A 17,938-nucleotide genomic window follows, 5' to 3' on the forward strand; every position below is an offset into this window, starting at 1 on the left:
TTCTATCAGAAACTCGTGCCATTTACATTTTAAAATGCCTATGAAAATATTAGTCATGAAATCACTGAAAAATTGAGTAAATACTTGTTTTAATATTTTGCATCAAAAAATGCTTATTTCAAAAGGAAATTACACAGTGGGTAATATTATGAGCCAAAATTTCAATATAAAAGCATCCTGAGCATATTTCGACTGTTGTAACAATTGAACAAGAAGTCAGTCTTGATAGAAATTTGCTTTATGGAAATAGACTGTGCAAACATTAACACTTATTGACCTAGTCCAAATAATTGTACTCGAGAGTTGAATATCGTTATATTATTTTGACTTGTCGATATCCGCCTCCGAGTACAAACCAGAAAAGGTAAAGAATGTGGTAGCACTGTCCTCTTCTTTGCGTAAGTAACACCCAATGGAATCCGTTGGGCGGGAATTATGTTATAATAATTAGGGGTGACTATTGAGGCCAATTTTGACTATTGCAATACTATTGATATTGCTTAAAAACTATCGCGATACTATTCTATTGCAGGTTACTATTGCGATACTATTGCAATAGTTATCGGCCATCATATTTTATACAGTAAAGCTACCAACTGGCATTGTTACACAGTGTAAGAGACGACACTGTTTATAATTGCTGTTAACACACATTGAGATGTTTGTATAACTGAAACGGACAGAAATAATTCTAACATTAAATATTTCTTGCCTTCCTTGGCTTTGGAACAATAAGTAAAACAATAAACCTATGCAAGGTATACTCAAACGAATCGGCCATTTTGTTGTGAATGTCAACATGTTTAATAACCCAAAGCATTGAAAAAGACGAAAATTAACGGATCGGATTAAGGTGTACCAGCACTAAATGAAGGGCCCTACCGAACAGTTTGCTGTATAATACAAGTAGCCTTCTTTCTCCATGTCCATAGTACATTTTCTCATCTAAAATTAACAGGTCATTTAAATATATTTAATCAAAGTTTCTAAGAAACTAAATTTATTAATTATCTTCCAGACTTCTCAGTACTTTATGGTAGTTTAATTCCGTGAGGGTAATTATTGTAATGGAGACGTAAACATTTTCCCAGGCGCAAATGAAAGCTGGCTCTGTTTCTTGGTTTATAAATTATAAATTATTTCTGTATTTACCAAAATTTCAAAACTATCGAACCTATCGATTGTTGAAGGAACTATCGGCGATTGTTATTGGATCGTGACTTTTCTATCGATGCATGCTATCGGGACACTTAGTATCGCAATGCATCGATAGTTCGATGTATCGTTACACCCCTAATAATAATGCAACGGATAAAAAAAAGAAATACATACATAGAAAGCCTGTAATTTTTCCTTTTCAATGATGTATATATTACCGAGATTTCTTGAGAAAAATTCAAACTATGGCAGTTAAAAAATTGCCAAGGTTTAACACGAGTGTACTACATATTGGAAAATGGCCGATCACCGGTAAACATTACTACACGAAGCGTTTTCATTGGTCACGCCTCCGACCGCCATTACATGAAGACGAGTGAAACGTTAGAGTTTTAAATTTTTTACAACAGAAATTCTTGATAAATATGTCCTGTTCTTTTGTTTTTTATTTACTATTTATGATTTAAAACAACAGGTATGCAGTTAGGGCTAATGAAAAATCGTGACTACTGATAAATTGTAATTTCAATTGACCACAGTTTCCACCACAGTTTTGATTGTTTCTGGTTGAGACCTCTAGGTAGACAACGTAAAATATCTAAATGTAAAATCGGTCTGCCCGAGGTCTCTTTATTTAGACTATTATTGACCTACCAAACAAAGGGCTCGAATCAATGAGAAAGTTTTAAAATGATGCAGAGTTTGACCTCCTTCAGTCTCGTGCAAAAAGGTACATATAAAACATGATAACATTGTAATTTTTAATGTTCATTGTTAAATGCAAATTTTTTTGTAACAACAAACAAAAATTATTTAATTGAACCGGTCAAAGAGCTATAAAAATAAATAGATTGGCAACTTGAAAGGCATATAGAGCAAATCTCGCCAACCTCCCGTGACAAAAAAACGAGATCTCGTTTATCGGAAGTGGCGCTTTCTCCACGCGCTATTTTGTATGCGAAAGCAATTATTCATCGGTATATGACCACGCTTCTTTCGATGGCAAAAAAAAACGTGTACTTCGTGTCTTAAGACCATTTCACATTAAACTAGCAACCCCAGCTAATTTTCAAAGTTACAAACATTGCAGATTTCTTTACATAGTTTTAAAGATCTCTTTGAAAGCTTTCCAGAACTGTTTCCCTTTTTTCAATATCTCAAAAATCAAAAAAGTTATGACATTTTTAAGTTTGGTTAAATCGACCGAAATCCGGAAATATTTTGCTATATAATTACTATTGAAACGCGTCAAGTTGACGGAACCGAAATTTTTTTTTCAGCCGACTTGTTAAAGTAATATTGCCATAACTTTTTTATTATTTGAGATATCTTCATGAAATTTGGAATATTGTCAGGTCAGTCTATGCTCTCTATGGACATGTTAATGACTGATTTAAAACACCACTATAAGATGATCTAAATCATGAATAAGTTAGTCAGGTTGATGCAATTTATTTTTCAAGTTTTTACATTATTTTCAAATAATTTCAGTTGTCACTTACACATACATTTTCATGATCACTTTAACAGATTTATTTAAATATTACTACAGAACAAGACAGTGTAGATACATTTATTATACATAGAACAAGTTTATAAATAAAATATAATATTTTCAAATAATATTGATTTCATATTTTTCTGTTGAATATTTTTTCACTATTAGACTGCTACGACTTGCTAAAATTATCTACCATTAATTTAAATAGTTTTACTCTTGATAAAGAATTATTTCCACCTGCAATTATTCATTTCAAGCTGCTCATAAAAACTATGATACATATTTACTAGACCCAAGAGTGTCATTGAACTAATTAAAAGTGAAATGAAAAATGTCAGTTTTGAATTCAACTTCTACTGGTAGTGTGGTTAACGTTAACGGAAAAAGTCACTGCTGAACTGGCTGAATACCGTATGTAAGTGCTTATGTTCACCATGATGGCATCATCTAACCGCATTTATACAGTCTGGCACCAATTTCTGGCCAATCACGAACTAAATGTTTATAACTTGCTTATCTTCTCTCAGTGGCCAGCTTACAACAGTGAGTCATGAACTTGACAACCGCTGTAGAATCATTCACAACTTTCTCCAAAGCCAGGGTACCAGTTGTCAGTCTTATTGACACTGATTTGAATGCACAAAGACATTAAACAAATCACTTTATTTGAACCCCGGTGTCTTGACAAAATGGTTTATTTCAATCATAATGCTGTTTAATAATGGTTTGATTGTTTTCTTGATACGTCCAGTCTATAACTTTGTGATAGTACTGTGTGCATCACAATCACAAAATGGGCCTAGGTATATCTCTGTCATAGCTGACCTGAAAAAGAATAAAGTGTCATGCTTTAAAAAATGAACTGCATGATACATAAAAAATATGTTTATCTAATTATTTTTTATTATTATTCATAGCACAAACACCCAACTTCAAATCTTGGTTTCAAATTGTCGAGCTCCTTCCTTTTACTAGTTTTAGTTAATAATTTTGACTACTCGGTTTTTTTATACAAGTTTTTACACATTAAACTATGAATAAGTAAACAATTTTTAATCAAAATTGCATACAAAAATTACTATCGAACTATCATTTACTTCATTAACTTCAAATCAATAAAGCAATCCTCTTAGTGCGAATCTGCGAGGGACGAAACGGTCAATTTTTTTCGGACAAAAATGGGCAGTTTTGCAATTAAACTTGCATACAAACGGACAAATGATATATTGTTACATGATATATAAAATAATATTTTGAATTAAAGTCAAATTGTTGTGTTTAAATAAAAAAAAAAACTCGTTTTTTTGCGATACCCGACGCTGTAATTTCGACCTTTCGTACCCTCCGTTAAAGATTTGTAAACTTCTCGCTAAAGTTCTTCTGAATGATAATAAATAAATTAAAATACTTACCAAATGTTATGATTTAACATTCATTTCATTTTTAATCGTTTTCCTGTTTTTTTAATGAACAGATTTATTGATTTTTAACGATATTTTGTATCGGTGTTGTGTTATCATAAATTTCAAAATGGCGGTCGGCCTGAAACGTGCGTGACCTTTGGATTTTCCGAAAATTGCAATTTTCAGAAATAAATGCGACCGGGTAAATGGCGTTTCCGAAAAATGATTTTGGTACCAAATTAAACTTCAGAATGTATATTTTGCATTGGTGCATGGTGCATGTCTGAAAAATTCGTATTTTCTGAGAAAAAAACGGTCAACTTTGGGGGACTATATCTTTCCTTTTAAGTATCGTACGAATATGCATCAAGTTGTAATGTATTCATAAACCTTTTTTCTGATTGGATATATTAAACTCATTAATATTCATAGCTATTAAACCAGTCGCATATTGAAACAAAGACACATGGTGTCACGCGAACGCTGCATGTTTACTGTTTATCTGAGATCGGGTGTAAATTACCGTGATCTGTTGGATAACAAGATCATAAATCCGATAATATGGCAATAAAATAACAAGTAAAATATGCAAATTGTAGATAATTTTATTAGCTTTTTAAACATGTATATCTTGTTTTGATTGATTATCATTTGATGATTTTACATGAAAAAGTTTACGACTGGGGTCAGATTTCTGCAGTTTTCCAGTTAATCTGGAGGCTTATCAGTGATAAGCTGGGGTTGCTAATTAAACTAATTTTGTTTTAGAAGCTAACATGTATTTTAAATGTAGTTTTAAAGGTACAAATTGTAACTCCATGCTCGCCGATGTTTGTTTTTAGTAAGATTACGCCGAATCACGCTCTGACATGAGCTCACGCGAGATTACAGCCAGTTGCCATTCTGTGTATTTTATACTTCTTTGAACCGGTTTATAAAAATATGCACGCCCCTAAAAGATTTAAAAGGCTCGAATCAAGGAGAAAGCAGCATACATACTTCCTGATAACAAGAGGCGCGATGCAGTATGAAGAGATAGATAGTCGAAATAATCCGATGTATAAGCTTGTCTAAAGAGATAACAAGTCTAGGATTTTGAATGTTCTGTAAAATTATAGATAGAAAAATCTTTGAAATCATGGATGGTCCATATATGTACTGTACAGTATATATTTTAAAACGAAGAAATCCTAGAATAGACCACGTGACTTACGACACGAATTTACTACACATGTACATATGTTACACTCGGCAGGTGGCACTGTTCAAGGTTTTTTCCAATTGTTAAAGCGAACCGTTAAACACAATCCAATGTCCTGCACAAGGGGGCATTTCGTCTTATTATAAGGTCCAATGACAGTCCAGATAATGGGCGATTTGAGACCTCGTGAAAATTTTTGACTTCTGGTACATAATGTACTTCCTGATGATAAATAGCAACCACTACTTTTCTGCTAGTTTTGATTACGAGACGAAAATTGTGTTTTGGACTCTTGTAAGTGTATGAATGTATTGAATGACAAATCAATGCTTTTGACATAAAATTAAAGTAATAAAGATTTATATAGGCCCTAAATTATGACACTAACACATTTTTCAGGTTTTTCTGCATGAGTGACAGCAGGTATAATTGCATATTTTGTGCTACATTTATTTGAAGATATCCCCAGTTTTTAACAACTGCCTTGGCCTCCCAGTTATGATCAGAAATTAATAGTTGAATGTTGGGAGTATTTCTGTAAATTTAGATATGGATTTATAGGGAGATTACGCACCCACTCGATGAAAAATGAAAATGTAATTTTAGCCCCATTCAAATACACTTAGGTGCTTTCACTTTGAAAAACAACTTACCGTAGGTGCTTTCACTTTGAAAAACAGTGTAGGTATAATTTCCAATCTGCACACTTTCCCGTCTTAAAAATCATATAGTATTCAAGATACCCTGTATGACTACAATTTAGGTATACATGTACTGTAAGGCCAAACAAATGTTTCCAGTAACATGCTAAAGAAAAATAGGTAGGTAGCTGGTCAGTAATTTTTTTTTTTAAAAATCTGGATTTTATTATCAAGTGGGACCTTTCGGAAACTATTTTTGTGTACAAAAATACGAATAAGGGAGTTATTCCTTTAGAGCATCAGTAACAAGGATATAAAACTAGCTATTTTTATTTTTGGGCCCAGACTGTCAAAATAAATGTTTAACATTAGGTATATGGGCATTTTCTTCAACAATTTAGGGTCCCAGCCAAAAATCTAGGAACCATGGGCTACTGGGCCCTTGCTAGGGGTGTAACAATATGCTAGTCTCACGATACAATATGTATCGTGATACAGGTGCAACGATACGGTACATATCGCGATATGAATTGAGTATCGTAAGTAAGCATTTGTGTGACAAAAAAAAAAATATTCAATGTCTCTACTCTTGGAATGATACATTTCTTTAGTTACTATCCTTAACACTGATTGTATGTAAGATATCATGCAATATTTCTAGTTTCCACTTATCGTTTCTGTATTGTGAAACAGACCTATGATTCGATACGCGTATCGCCAAACTGATGTATCATGGTAAAACGAATTTCGAAATAACAGGCCTATGGTACGATATTTGTATCGCCAAACTGATGTATCATGATAAAATGAATTCCGATGTATCGTTACACCCTTAGCCCCTGCTGATTTTTTCTTGAGTAAGTTGATTTTTAACATCACTGACTATGTTTAAAACATAAAAAGTGCAGTTTTTCAACTTTTTGTTAAAACATTAAATCAAAAAAAAAAACTTCTCGGAGGCAATGAAAAAGAATTAGGGTCCGGAATAAAGGGTAGGTCGGGATACCGGAAACAATTTTTTTTTCTAACCTAATTTGTATTTATTTATGACAATGCTTGTTTTAAATATTAAAAGAGGATTTTAATTAATATTTTTGAGAGAATTTCAGCAGGCTCAATAGAAAAAAAGGTGGTAAATCAGCTGATATACAGAGTTGACTTGATAGAAACTTGAATGGTTACTAATATCCTCATTACCATTTTTTCACATTTTCATGCTCCCTTTCCGCTTTAAAAACCGCAAATTCAAACATTTATCTTAAGTGATATTGCTAGGATATTGCAGTTCCGCTGGTCAGATAGCTCAATTGGCAGAGCAACCCAAAATTGAGGAAATTACGTATGGTAATTTGTGTTTTGGGGAGGTTCCAGGTTCGAATCCTGGTCTGGCTGTGCAAACTGTCGCGTTGTGAAGTTAACTTTTTCCAGTTTTTTTTAGCCCGACTATTCGAAGAATAGTCTAGCTATTCTCCTCACCCTGGCGTCGGCGTCAGCGTCACACCTTGGTTAAGTTTTTGCATGCAAGTACATACAGCCATCAATTAAAGGCATATAGCTTTGAAACTTATTTTTTCTTTTTCTGGGTCAATTACCAACCTCTCTGGGTCAAGTCCCATAACTCTGACATGTATTTTGAGCAAATTATGCCCCCTTTTGGACTTAGAAAATTTTGGTTAAAGTTTTACATGCAAGTTACTGTCTCCAAAACTAATGCAGATATTGATTTGAAACTTCACATGTGTCTTCGGCATTATAAAACTAGTTGATAGCAGCAAGTCCCATAACTCTGACTTTCATTTTGGCCAAATTATGCCCCCTTTTGGACTTAGAAAATTCTGGTTAAAGTTTTGCGTGCAAGTACATACAGCTATTTCTAAAAGGCATATAGATTTGAAACTTATTTTTTCTTTTTCTAGATCAATTACCAACCTCACTGGGTCAAGACCCATAACTCTGACATGTATTTTGAGCAAATTATGCCCCCTTTTAGACTTAGAAAATTTTGGTTAAAGTTTTACATGCAAGTTACTATCTCTAAAACTAATGCAGATATTGATTTGAAACTTCACGTGTCTTCAGGGTTATAAATCTAGTTGATAGCAGCAAGTCCTATAACTCTGACCTTCATTTTGGCCAAATTATGCCCCCTTTTGGACTTAGAAAATTCTGGTTAAAGTTTTGCATGCAAGTACATACAGCTATTTCTAAAAGGCATATATATTTGAAACTAATTTTTTCTTTTTCTAGATCTATTACCAACCTCACTGGGTCAAGTCCCATAACTCTGACATGTTTTTTGAGCAAATTATGCCCCCTTTTAGACTTAGAAAATTTTGGTTAAAGTTTTACATGCAAGTTATTATCTCCAAAACTAATGCAGATATTGATTTGAAACTTCACATGTGTCTTCGGGGTTATAAAACTTGTTGATAGCAGCAAGTCCCATAACTCTGACCTTCATTTTGGCAAAATTATGTCCCCTTTTGGACTTAGCAAATTCTGGTTAAAGTTTTGCGTGCAAGTACATACAGCTATTACTAAAAGGCATATAGATTTGAAACTTATTTTTTCTTTTCTAGATCAATTACCAACCTCACTGGGTCAAGTCCCATAACTCTGGCATGTATTTTGGGCAAATTATGCCCCCTTTTGGACTTTGAAAATTCTGGTTAAAGTTTTACATGCAAGTTTCTATCTCCAAAACTAATGCAAATATTGAATTGAAACTTCACATGTGCCTTCGGGGTTATAAAACTAGTTGATAGCAGCAAGTCCCATAACTGGTATGCATTTTGGTCAAATTATTTCCCCTTTTGAACTTAAAACTCTTTTGATATTTAACCTTTTTGGGTAATATTTTCCTGCTTCTGGGACAATATTTCGAATAGTCGAGCTTGGCTGTCTTACGGACAGCTCTTGTTTCATAGAAGATCTACAGGTAAAATATAAAAATGCATCTTATTTACTTAAACTGCTGTAATACTGTATTTACCTTGAAATAAATTTATTCCCCACTATTTTGTTTACTCTTTGGGGCATATTTGTACTCTTTGGTTTTTTTTAGCTCTTGTGATCACTCGATGTCACTCTGTCGTCTGTCAACATTTAGCTTGTGTATGCAACAGAGGCTTTATTAGTCGCCTACTGGTTGAAAACCAGTTTCGGGGACTATAGGAATGCGCTTTTCCGTCATTCCGTCCGTCCGTCCGCAATTTCGTGTCCGGTCCATAACTCTGTCATCCATGAAGGAACTTTAATATTACTTGGCACAAATGTTCCCCATGATGAGACGACGTGTCATGCACAAAACCCGGACCCCTAGCTCAAAGGTCAAGGTCACAATTGGAGGTCAAAGGTCAACAGGGCTCTTTTCCTGTCCGGTCCATAACTCTCCCATCCATGAAGGGATTTTATTATTACTTGGCACAAATGTTCCCCATGATGAGGCGATGTGTCATGCGCAAACCCGGACCTCTAGTTCACAGGTCAAGGTCACAATTGGAGGTCAAAGGTCAACAGGGCTTTTTTCCTGTCCGGTCCATAACTCTCCCATCCATGAAGGGATTTTAATATTACTTGGCACAAATGTTCCCCATGATGAGACGACGAGTCACGCGCAAAACCTAGACCCCTAGCTTAAAGGTCAAGGTCACAATTGGAGGTCAAAGGTCAACGGGGCTTTTTACCTGTCCGGTCCATAACTCTGCCGTCCATGAAGGGATTTTAATATTACTTGGCACAGATGTAACTCATAATAAGACGATGTGTCATGCACAACTTTCAGACCCCTAGCTCAAAGGTCAAGGTCACACTTAGCAGTCAAATGTTAACATAGCATGAACAGGGACTGTTTCGTGTTCGGTCCATAACTCTGACATTCATTAAGGGATTTTAATATTACTTGGCAGAAATGTTCCCCATGATGAGACGTTTTGTCATGCACAAATTCTGGACCCTTACCTCAAAGGTCAAGGTCACAATTGGAGGTCAAAGGTCAATAAGGTTTTTTCCTGTCCGATCCAGAACTCTGTCATCCATGAAGGGATTACAATATTGCTTAGCATAAATGTTCCCCATGGTGAGATGACATGTCATGCGCAACACCCAGTACCCTAGCTTAAAGGTCAAGGTCACACTTTGAGATCAAAGGTCAGTAGGATTTTTTTCCTGTCCAGTCTATAACTTTGTCATGCAAAACAGGATTTAGACATCAGTTGGCACAAATATTCCCCTGGATGAGACAACATGTTATGCGCAAAACCCAAGCCCAGGGTCTAATGTCAAGGTCACACTTAGAGACCAAAGGTCAGACACAAGAATGACTTTGTCTGGAGCATTTCTTCTACATGCATGGAGGGATTTTGATGTAACTTGGCACAAATGTTCACCAACATAAGACGGATTGTCAAGCGCAAGAACCAGGTCCCTAGGTCTAAAGTCAAGGTCATATTTAGAGGTCAAAGGTCAAATTCAAGAATGACTTTGTCGGGAGCATTTCTTCTTCATGCATTGAGGGATTTTGATGTAACTTGGACCAAATGGTCACCACCATGAGGCACCCTATTTTTAGAATTATGTCCCTTTGTTACTATAAACAGATTTTATTGTAACTTTTTAGCTCACCTGTCACAAAGTGACAAGGTGAGCTTTTGTGATCGCGCGGCGTCCGTCGTCCGTCGTCTGTCCGTGCGTGCGTCCGTAAACTTTTGCTTGTGACCACTCTAGAGGTCACATTTTTCATGGGATCTTTATGAAAATTGGTCAGAATGTTCACCTATATGATATCTAGGTCAAGTTCGAAACTGGGTCACGTGCGATCAAAAACTAGGTCAGTAGGTCTAAAAATAGAAAAACCTTGTGACCTCTCTAGAGGCCATATATTTCAAAAGATCTTCATGAAAATTGGTCAGAATGTTCATCTTGATGATATCTAGGTCAAGTTCGAAACTGGGTCATGTGGGGTCAAAAACTAGGTCAGTAGGTATAAAAATAGAAAAACCTTGTGACCTCTCTAGAGGCCATATTTTTCAAGAGATCTTCATGAATATTGGTCAGAATGTTCATCTTGATGATATCTAGGTCAAGTTCGAAACTGGGTCACGTGGGGTCAAAAACTAGGTCAGTAGGTCTAAAAATAGAAAAACCTTGTGACCTCTCTAGAGGCCATATTTTTCATGAGGTCTTCATGAATATTGGTCAGAATGTTCACCTTGATGATATCTAGGTCAAGTTTGAAACTGGGTCACGTGGGGTCAATAACTAGGTCATTAGGTCTAAAAATAGAAAAACCTTGTGACCTCTCTAGAGGCCATATTTCTCAATGGATCTTCATGAAAATTGGTCAGAATGTTCAGCTTGATGATATCTAGGTCAAGTTCGAAACTGGGTCACGTGGGGTTAAAAACTAGGTCAGTAGATCTAAAAATAGAAAAACCTTGTGACCTCTCTAGAGGCCATATTTTTCATGAGATCTTCATGAATATTGGTCAGAAGGTTCATCTTGATGATATCTAGGTCAGGTTTGAAACTGGGTCACGTGGGGTCAAAAACTAGGTCAGTAGGTCTAAAAATAGAAAAACCTTGTGACCTCTCTAGAGGCCATATTTCTCTGTGGATCTTCATGAAAATTGGTGAGACTGTTCAGCTTGATGATATCTAGGTCAGGTTCGTAACTGGGTCATTTGCCGTCAAAAACTAGGTCAGTAGGTCGAAAAATAGAAAAACCTTGTGACCTCTCTAGAGGCCATATTTTTCATGAGATCTTCATGAAAATTGGTGAGAATGTTCACCTTGATGATATCTAGGTCAAGTTTAAAAGTGGGTCACGTGCCTTCAAAAACTAGGTCATTAGGTCAAATAATAGAAAAACCTAGTGACCTCTCTAGAGGCCATATTTTTCAATGGATCTTCATGAAAATTGGTCAGAATTTTTTATCTTGATGATATCTATGTCACATGTGCTGAAAAACTAGGTCACTTTGTCAAATAATAGAAATAACGATGTCATACTCAGTTCAACACTGGGTCATGTGGGGATAGGTGAGCGATTCAGGACCATCATGGTCCTCTTGTTTATTATTGGCTGTAGAGAAAAGTCAAGACCACTTTTCTGTGGTACAACATGCATGTTACATCCAATTTTTAGGTGTATTTTGACCTATCTCTACCTGGTAAAGAGTTTCTTGTGGACTTATATTATATAGATTTTTTTTTTCTTAAGATTAATTTCCTTTTGTTGGTACTATAAATAACTTACATGATAACTTTTTTTATAATCAGCAAAAACATTTCAATATGAAAACAATTGTGGGTTTTTATATATGCACATTTTAATCCAAGTGTGTTGTTATAACATATTGTATATAAAGTACAATATTGTTTATACATCATTGACAGATATCATTTCATCATGTTATACTGCAGTAGAGAAAACTAGGTGCCTTCCAGTAGGGACTTTGTATTGCATGCAATACTTCATTCACCTGTTTTCAACTGATCTTCGTGAAATTTTGTCAGAATGATTATCTTGATGAAATCTAGGCCAAGTTCGAAAATGGTTTTTTCTGGGTCAAAAACTAGACACTATGTCAAATCAAAGAAAAGCCTTGTGTATGCGATAGAGGCTGTATTTTTCAATTGATCTTCATAAAATTATGTCAGAATGATTGCATTGATGAAATCTAGGTCGAGTTTGAATATGGGTCATCTGGGGCCAAAATGTAGGTCATAGGTCAAATCAAAGAAAAAACCTTGTGTATGCGATAGAGACAGTATTTTTCAATTGATCTTCATGAAATTTGGTCAGAATTATTGCCTTGATAAAATCTAGGTCAAGTTTGAATATGGGTCAAACACTTTGTTTTTTTGGGCCGTGCGACCATCTATTTGCTGCATCTTGCAGCAATTTTTTACTTGTTTGGCAATTGAAGTAATGATTTTAGTTTGTGGTGTCACTATAAAGCCAACATGTCAACTTGTAGTACATTACGTATAATGTAACTGGACGAAACGAGTGAACACGAAAACAGTTTTGAAACTGTTACTACATATAAAATGAACATGCAAGAACAGTACCAAGTATAGAGGTCTACATGTAACAACGACTTTATAAATATGATAACATCTTCAAACAAATAACTCCGACCCCAACAAGACAACCTCAGTCAAAGTCCAATAAGACTAAATGCATTGAAGCACTTTTCTAATGAAGCACCAATCCTAGAACTTGAAATAAAAGATGAACTTGTCCACATTCCCAAGCACCTTCGTTTTGGCATTCATACATATAATCGTTTTTTCTTTTTTTTCTTTTTTATTGGCTCGAACCCACATCGGTGACGGGCAAGTGATCTGAATTCAACGACCATAACCACTAGGCCACAGAGTCACCAACATAAACGTTGAGTACGATTTTAGAAAGTTAAATTATTCATTATTGTTAAGATGCTTTCATATGCATATCACTAAATACCGATCGTAGATTTTTGAACCAAAGCATTAATTGAGTCATGATAGGAAGAAACGTCCAAATAGGCGGGTCATTTTGACGTTTTGGAATGCACTGATTCCAACGTGAAGTAAGTAGTATCTAAGGAAATGGAACTCAGAAAAAAATAGTCCTTAAAAATATCATGGCACGTTTTTGAGATATTGCATCGTGAATTCTGAAGTAACGTCTATTACATATTGTGGCCGTTACTGTGGACCATATGCTATATTATTCAACTATTGGTATACTGTAGCAAAATTGTATGCTTTGGATATCAGAAAAAAGACATTTTTAATATTTCTAGCAAGTACTGGTCGGCTACCTTTAGTATTTAAAACAACGGGGTGTCAACATTCAAAACAAAGGTGTCAAAATTCAGAACAGATTATTAACAAAATTTATCTAATAAATTCGTCAGCAATGAAGTTAAAAGTGACTGAACACCAAACATGTGTATCTAAAAGTCAGAAACATTTATTTATTTATTTATTTGGGTTTTACGGCGCACCAACACTGTATAGGTTATATGGCGCCAAACAGGACTACAAATTTTGGTTTCACATCTCATTTACATCGAAATAAAAACATGAGGTATGGAATCAAAATTTGCATACCTGCTGGAATTACAGAGTTACAGCAAAAAAACCAAGTGTTAAGACCCTATTAGTCGCCTCTTACGATCATGCAAGGGTAAGGCAGTGGTTCCAATTCTCTTTATACATAAGTCGTCCCAGAACCACATATGGGGCTAAAAGTCAGAAACAGGAAAAGACATTCATAGGGGATTCGTAAAACAAAAATGTATTCACAGTGTTACTACAGATGGGTTGGGTACTTGATAAGATCAGTATTTACTCGAAACTTATAAACAGTTGATGCAATTATTTATATTTCTTGAACTGCTGTATAATATAATGCATGCATGTGAATAAAGAAATGATATTAATATTTTGTTAAATTAATTTTATTTTTAGGTTAATATTACCTAATTTTCAGAGCTTGACTTGGATTTCTATGAGGACTTTTCCGTATTACACAAGTAACTAAAGATTATATATCATCAATAAAACTTTATGTTGGAATTAGGTTAAGGTTCTGACATTATTTTTAGTAATATCATCGGCCTAAAATAATATGCAATATACATGTATATGCAATAAAATGTATTTGACTGGTCTGAGAAAGAAAGAAAGAAAGACCCATCCTGTGTAATGTACAACTGCTGATTGCTATTTCAGATTTATTTTAACCATATTGTTGGAAAAAATGTTGAATAAAAAACAACAGAACAACAACAAATAAAACAACGAAGGCATGTACTTGAAAAAAAAAAGCGTAAAATAACTACAAGAAAAGACATTTTGTGTATATTAAACCTTCCTTTAATTGTGTCTAGAATAGTGTAATGCATTTCCTGGATAAAAGATGTTGTACCAGCTTATTTGGACATTTTGACACGATGCCAGGCAGTACATACATGTATCTCCAGCTTACAATATATTTACATTAATATATAACTTTTTTGACGTAATTACTTTTAGCTCGACTATTCAAACAATAGGTAGAGCTATTGGACTCCCCTATGCGTCGGCCTCCGCGTCCGCGTCCCGATTTGGTTAAGGGTTGTATGCAAGCTGGTATCTCAGTTACCAATTATGGGATCACACACTTATTCACTGTGATAAAATGACTTACATTGCACAGGTTCCATAACTCTAGTTTGCTTTTTTACAAAAGTATGCCCCTTTTTCGACTTTGAAATTTTTGTTAAGGGTTTATATGTTAGCGGCTATCTCAGTACCCACTCATTGAAATGGATTAAAACTTCACACACTTGTTCACTGTCATGATTTGACAGGAGTGTACAGGTTCTATAACTCTGCTTTGCAGTTTTACAAAATTATACCATTTATTCGACTCAGCAGCTTTTGGTTAAGTTTTTGTATGTAAGCGGCTATCTCAGTACCAAGAAATGGGAATGGATTGACACTTCACACACTTGTTCACTTTCATGATCTGACATGCAGTGCACAGGTTTCCATAACTCTACATTTTTACAAAAGTATGCCCCTTCTTCGTCTCAGCAGTTTTTGGTTAAGTTTTTGTAAGTAAGCTGGTATCTCAGTACCCACTTATGGGAATGGATAGAAACCCCTGAAATAAGCTGATATGCATGTACAGGTTCCATATCCATGTTAAGCAATTTTACAAACTCATAACTCCTTTTCGACTTTTATATTATTTCAATTGAGAAGGCTGTTGAGTAATCGAGCGTTGCTGTCCTCTGACAGCTCTTGTTAAATGTTTACAATGTTGCAAATTTTCTTAGCAAACGTAATTTCCTAGTTTGCATGGGTGTTTCAATAATGTTATACGTACTGTATATGCATTTATTGCTAGTCTTACACACCACACCCTCACACCCTTAAAACCATTATTTTCTTATTTCACAACAATAAAATGAACTCATAAGTACTTATATAGCAATACTATCAATATCATATGATATTCAGAAACACCCATAAAAGGTAATTGAACTTTTTACATTTTCAAAATAGCTTGATTAGTTTTAAATATCACCAAAAGCAATTTCGATTTGGTATTTTTCATTCAATATAAATGTCCAGTCATTCTCAGTACCGATATTTTGTTGTTTTTATTTCAGTTTCTCTCTTGCTGTATTGTCATAAAAGTTTCAGAATATCTAACTAGCATGAAAGTACCATAGTAATGTACACATTTTGTAACATTTTCTTAATGAACCAGGATTGCATTCAGTGAATCAGTGCTGTAAGCAATAAGATTGTCTTTTTTTTAGCTTAATCCAGTGAATTAAAGCTGAAAACGACGAAACAAAAAGTATATATCTTGTGGATCAGGTGACAGCATTTTAACAATTTAAGTTTTCAGGTACGGTAGCTAATTTGCAAACTGATTTAAACGTGATCTTCAACTAAAAAGTTGTGGGATGAAATCAAGCTAAGATTACTTTGTAGGAAATATTGTTCTAGCTGTATTCTCACATCCGATGTAGAGATAAAAACACTAACACCGGACGCTAAGTCTTTAAAGCTTCTCCTTTGATGCTAGCTTCAATTTCAGACAGAGATATCTTCAGAATATTTCAACTCGAAATTCATTGATGCATAACTAACATAAAACACTTTATATCTGTTACATGTACTAAGATTTCAAAATATTTGGTAATTTGATCAAATGAACAACTTTCTTACAATTTATCATAATGAAAAATCCTTTCCATCATATATCAAAGAGCAAGTGATCACATCTGGATGGAAATAATAGGTTTAAACCTTGCATTTATCATGTAGGGAAAGTGACTGGTGCTTATTGAATGTTTAATTCTCAACATTTAAACTTAGAAAATATGCTCAGAAGAGTAATTAAAATCTATAACAAGGTTCCGTGGAAAAAAATCACGGCACAACATCAAACCAAGCAAAATAATAGTAGACTCGGTTTGACTGAGTCTTTCAGTAGTTGGAATAAAAATTGTTACATTCTATATGTCATAGCACAAGTCAAAGCGGAATTCATTCCTTTATACAGATACATTGAATGGACATGAAGATATAAAACAGCAGGTATAAATACGGTACGGACAAAAGTTTAGGGACGCGTAAAAGCGATGAAAGTATGTAAGTCTAACAAAATCTATAAGAAGATCCTTTGGAAGCCTAGAACGCAACCAAACCGTTTTACTGAGATGAACCGCGCCATGAGAAAACCAGCATAGTGGCTTTGCGACCAGCATGGATCCAGACCAGCCTGTGCATCCGCGCAGTCTGGTCAGGATCAATTCTGTTCGCTTCCAAAGCCTATTGCAATATGAGAAACCGTTAGCGAACAGCATGGATCCTGACCAGACTGCGCGGATGCGCAGGCTGGTCTGGATCCATTCTGGTCGCAAAGCCACTATGTTGGTTTTCTCATGGTGCGGCTCAGATACTGACATATGATACACTCCTCAAGTCCCCTAGAACAGGCTAAAATAGAACTCTAGTACAGTAGTGTTTTATGGATTTACCTGAAAATATCAGAGATGCTTTATCACAGTACACATAAAACAGACCAAAATTCTAACGTTAGAATTAATTCGATGTCATTTTTTAATACAACATTTAAAGTCAAAGATCACAGATCTTTTAATTAAACCCCGTGTTTTCTTTGAAATGGTTCGGATTTCTGCCCCCCATTAATGTGACTTAGCACTTACCTCCGACCCAAAAAGAATTGTTCGTTAAAGCAATCTGTGCAAGGACCGTGAAGTATCTGAGAGGATTGAGGAACATAACCAACGATGCATTCATCACCTCGCGACAAAACGTTTCCGCTTGATTGTAATTCATCGGGTTGTAATCGACGAAATATTCTTCTTGTTCAATTCTGTCCCAGACCGCATCTGTAGTATCATTTAGAGTTCATTTGATATCAAAGCAATAATACATGTTTCAAACACATAATCCATGGCTACAGCTAAACACTGAATTATAGATCCTTGGTTTAAATAAGTCTGCTAATGAT

General features: G+C 34.9%; 1 protein-coding gene and 1 long non-coding RNA gene across 2 annotated transcripts in view; both read right to left on the reverse strand.

The window, feature by feature from the left end:
* Positions 1 to 17,938, reverse strand: part of LOC123529124 (uncharacterized) — a 30,816-nt gene that overhangs the window by 3,085 nt on the left and 9,793 nt on the right. The window contains exon 5 of the mRNA XM_045309341.2: positions 17,631 to 17,816. Within this exon, the coding sequence (XP_045165276.2) occupies positions 17,631 to 17,816 (186 nt within the window). The remainder of the gene's footprint in view (positions 1 to 17,630; positions 17,817 to 17,938) is intronic.
* LOC123560194 (uncharacterized) lies at positions 2,595 to 4,810 on the reverse strand. The gene is made up of 2 exons (XR_006688125.2): positions 4,072 to 4,810; positions 2,595 to 3,484 (listed from the first exon to the last, which is right to left on the reverse strand). It is a non-coding gene; the product is annotated as an uncharacterized LOC123560194 (long non-coding RNA).

The sequence above is a fragment of the Mercenaria mercenaria genome, chromosome 13 (genome assembly GCF_021730395.1).
Source record: "Mercenaria mercenaria strain notata chromosome 13, MADL_Memer_1, whole genome shotgun sequence".
In the NCBI taxonomy this organism is placed as follows: Eukaryota; Metazoa; Mollusca; class Bivalvia; order Venerida; family Veneridae; genus Mercenaria; species Mercenaria mercenaria.